A 3,590-nucleotide genomic window follows, 5' to 3' on the forward strand; every position below is an offset into this window, starting at 1 on the left:
TGCTCCTAAAAGTCATCGGCATTCAGGACTATTGGTACAATCCTCAAACAACCGCCCCGCACAATCCGCTGTGGAGAACAGACAGCATGGCACTGCTCTACAAAGCGGCGGTCAGGTTATGGTTATAGAAAAGCTGAGTGAAAATGGTCCACGTTTTATGGCCCAAGCACCTTATAAGTGTGACAGGCCTCAACACAAACTCACCTGATTTATTTGAAGCATGTTAAAACAATATTGACCGAACTGCTGTATCCCTCACGGCTCCAAAAACTGGAAAATGAAAATGAAGAAATAAAATTCAACTTAGTGATCTCAATGATTAACACTTTAAACACATGTCCTTAATCAAAGTCAAATATAAAATGGAGCAGATCTAGATCAGCATAGAACTTTCTACGATGATAAACAGATGTTATCATCTGTGCTGTCCAAGGCAGTAACGCCTAGCCACATGTGGCTACCGAGCACCTGAAATGTGCTAACGCAACCGAGAAAGTAAATTTTCATTTTCTTTGATGTTAATTTAAATTGAATAACCACATGTGGCCAGTGGTGACCACACTGGACAGTGCAGATCCAGGCTGAACAAAGTCCCTTCTAGTTCTAGAGTTCTAAGACAATTCCAGCAAAAGTGGGAACTTTCAGATTAATATTTAATAATATTCTCCTTCCTCCAATAAGGTTTTAAACAGTTTTGTCCCCATTCTGTGAAATAAAATTAGCCCAGAGATGCAACACATACGTATTCTCCTAGGTGGTACGAAAAAAGTATACAGGAAGATTAGCTAGCTAGACGTTTTTGTTTGTGGTTTTAGTATCACCATTATAAAAACTGAATGCACATGAAAATTTCACATAAAATTTTCAAAAACACAGTCACCATCCTGACACATTCCTGGGTTATGTTTGGATTTGTTTCCTTCTAGGTCTGGCCTCGTCCCCATGATTGCATTTCTTTTCATGTGTCAAATCTCTTCTACACTTAATTTAAAAATGGATACCAAAGAAGGGCTGGAAACCCCAAATTTATAAACATATAATCATGGGATCTTGTAATTGGAAAAGTTTACATTAAAAATTAATTTTGTAAGACCCCCCAAAATTATCTAGAAAGCAATAACAGTCTCGGTATACAGCAAGTTATCTAATAACTTGTATAGAAATTTTTATGTTATAAGATTTTAATGCTGAACTTTCTCTGAGAAGGTTCTTAAGAAATATATACACACAGACAAATATATATACACAGACATAAACGTATATATAGACACACTATATACACACACACACATATGTACACACACGTGTACGCCTATTACAAATGTATATATGTTTGGCTGCCATTTTTTTAAGATGACAAACTGGGGTCAATTCAAAATGACTTTGAAAGTTTTTAATATATTTCTTACAATAGTGACCTCAGCATCTGTATCAATATTTATATTTTCCAAGAAAATCATATGTTATAGAAACAACACAAGGTCTAAGGACCAGTGAATTTAAGATTTAGTCTAGGGTCTTCAGGAGATTTGAGGCTTAGTAAATTACTCTGAGTATCTGAGTTCTTTGCTTTGTTCTTTTTTTTCTTTTTTAATCTTTATAAAGTAAACTGAAGTCCTTGTGGTGGGCAGCCTCTAGCAAATAGATAACGACAAAAATAATGAGATACCACTTTCGAGACGGGCTCATGAAAGGACCAGAACTTGCTTCTCGGGTGTCAACCTGCTCTCGGTTCTCGTGCCTGTTTGCTGAGAGGAGCCAGTTGCCATACTGTGATCTGCCCATACTGAGACAGGCCCACGTGGCCCAGAACTGAGGCCTTCAGTCCAGCACCCCCTAAGGAACTGAATGTAACCAAGAGCTACGCGAACAAGCCTGGAAGCTGATCTCTCCCAGTCGAGCTTTCAGATGAGGCGGCAGCCCTGCTGACTGCTTACCTGCAACCTCACAAGAGACCCTGAGCCACAGGCGCCCAGGACAGCTGCATCCAGATTTCTAACCCTCGGAAACTGAGATGATAAGTGTTTGTTGTTTGAAGCCCTTTATTTCTGGGGTAATTTGTTACGCAACAAGAAAACAGATGAGTTCAGGTCTAGACTTCCAGAATCCCATGGTGCCTCAGGTATTAATTAACATATTTAGGCAGGCCAAAAAAATCGATTCCCTGCTCAACATGAGCAAATCAGTAACATCAGAATTAGAAGGGGGTTAATTACAAAACTTCAAAATTTACATTTTATTCAAAAGATGAAATCATTAAAAAGTGGGGTATTAGTTAAATAGTATTAAAATACAATAGCTATAACTGAAAATCCAGACTCAACCAATTTTCATTTTTTAATTGAAAACAATTCACTTGGAAGTTAAAATGTAAATAAACTACCAAAAGCATGTCAGTGATTTAGCGTCCCTTACTTTCCAGAATTTAACATCATTTAGTAAGCACTCACCAAATTTGAGAAATCCCATTTTGTTTTAATATAAACCTCTAAAACTTGCAAATGCTTATCTATAAACCTGTATGTATTTCTTCAACATTAGTTTGGTAACTGATTCTGGGAAGTAGGCACAATAAGATAGAGTACAATTTTTAAAGTTCTAATCTTCTGATATACAAAAGGCAGTTTATGCAGAAACAAAAATGAAAGACCTATTTGCTTAAAATTGACCATATGATTTCAAGTATTACATAATCCCTTCCTTCATAATTATAAAGATCTGCATAAATTAAAACATGAAATTAATATGTATAACAGTACTCGGGGTAACTAGACAACATTCTGAACTTATTCTGACAAACGAGTTATATTAGATTTACATCTATATAAAAGTTATAATTCGCAACTATACCATGGACGACTGAGACTGCCCACAGTGTCACAGATCTTTAACACTTCGTTTCTTCCTTAAAGACATGCTTGTATTTAAAACAATTTGATAAAATATCAAGGTATCTCAATAAAATGCAGAGCAAGTTTTTATACTGCCTGTGGCTTCATAAAATCCACCTCTTCCTCCTCTATCAGAAGTTTCCAGCTAAAGTCCATTCCAATTACAGCTGAGTGCTTTTAGAGAAACCTATCCACATGTCCCAAAAATGCCCTACAGTGATATCCAGTCAGGCACATTAAGACATGCAGTTTCAGATTCCAAGCTACTAAATGAAAACAGGCAGGCGGTTTATAGAGAGAGGGCAATAACTAGAGACTTGCTGACCGTGAGGAATTAAAGGTCCAACATGTATGTGAAATGCTTTCAGTATGAATTAGATATGTCCATCTAATAAACTGAAAGCTGTGTATAAATCTACAACATCCTCACCACTTAAATATGGCTTTATAAAATAATATTATTAATCTATAAAATTTTATATCAGCACCCACTCCACAACTGAGAGGCACTTAAATGTCTTATTTGACAAAATGAAAAGCAAAAACATTTACTATCCCCATTCTTAGACTCCAACCTACAACAAAACTAAATAACAACTCAAAGCTCCTTACTCTAAAAAATGCATAAGGTTCTTAAAAACTGTTTAAAATGTTTTTCATTTTCATTTCTTTTAAAAGTAGGTACCCAATAAAAGCTGC

At 36.0% G+C, this 3,590-nt stretch overlaps 1 protein-coding gene across 4 annotated transcripts in view; it reads right to left on the reverse strand.

Moving 5' to 3' along the window:
* STAU2 (staufen double-stranded RNA binding protein 2) overlaps nucleotides 1-3,590 on the reverse strand; it is a 220,864-nt gene that overhangs the window by 213,774 nt on the left and 3,500 nt on the right. For 2 of the 4 annotated variants that reach the window (XM_015598691.2, XM_025041156.1), the window contains exon 2: nucleotides 205-270. In XM_015598691.2, coding sequence (XP_015454177.1) covers nucleotides 205-222 — 18 coding nt within the window. In that variant the 5' untranslated portion in view covers nucleotides 223-270. Of the gene's footprint in view, nucleotides 1-204; nucleotides 273-3,590 lie in introns of those variants that run through there. The other 2 variants (XM_006924031.3, XM_015598692.2) reach the window with 2 other exon arrangements.

Source organism: Pteropus alecto, unplaced genomic scaffold (assembly GCF_000325575.1).
Source record: "Pteropus alecto unplaced genomic scaffold, ASM32557v1 scaffold87, whole genome shotgun sequence".
In the NCBI taxonomy this organism is placed as follows: Eukaryota; Metazoa; Chordata; class Mammalia; order Chiroptera; family Pteropodidae; genus Pteropus; species Pteropus alecto.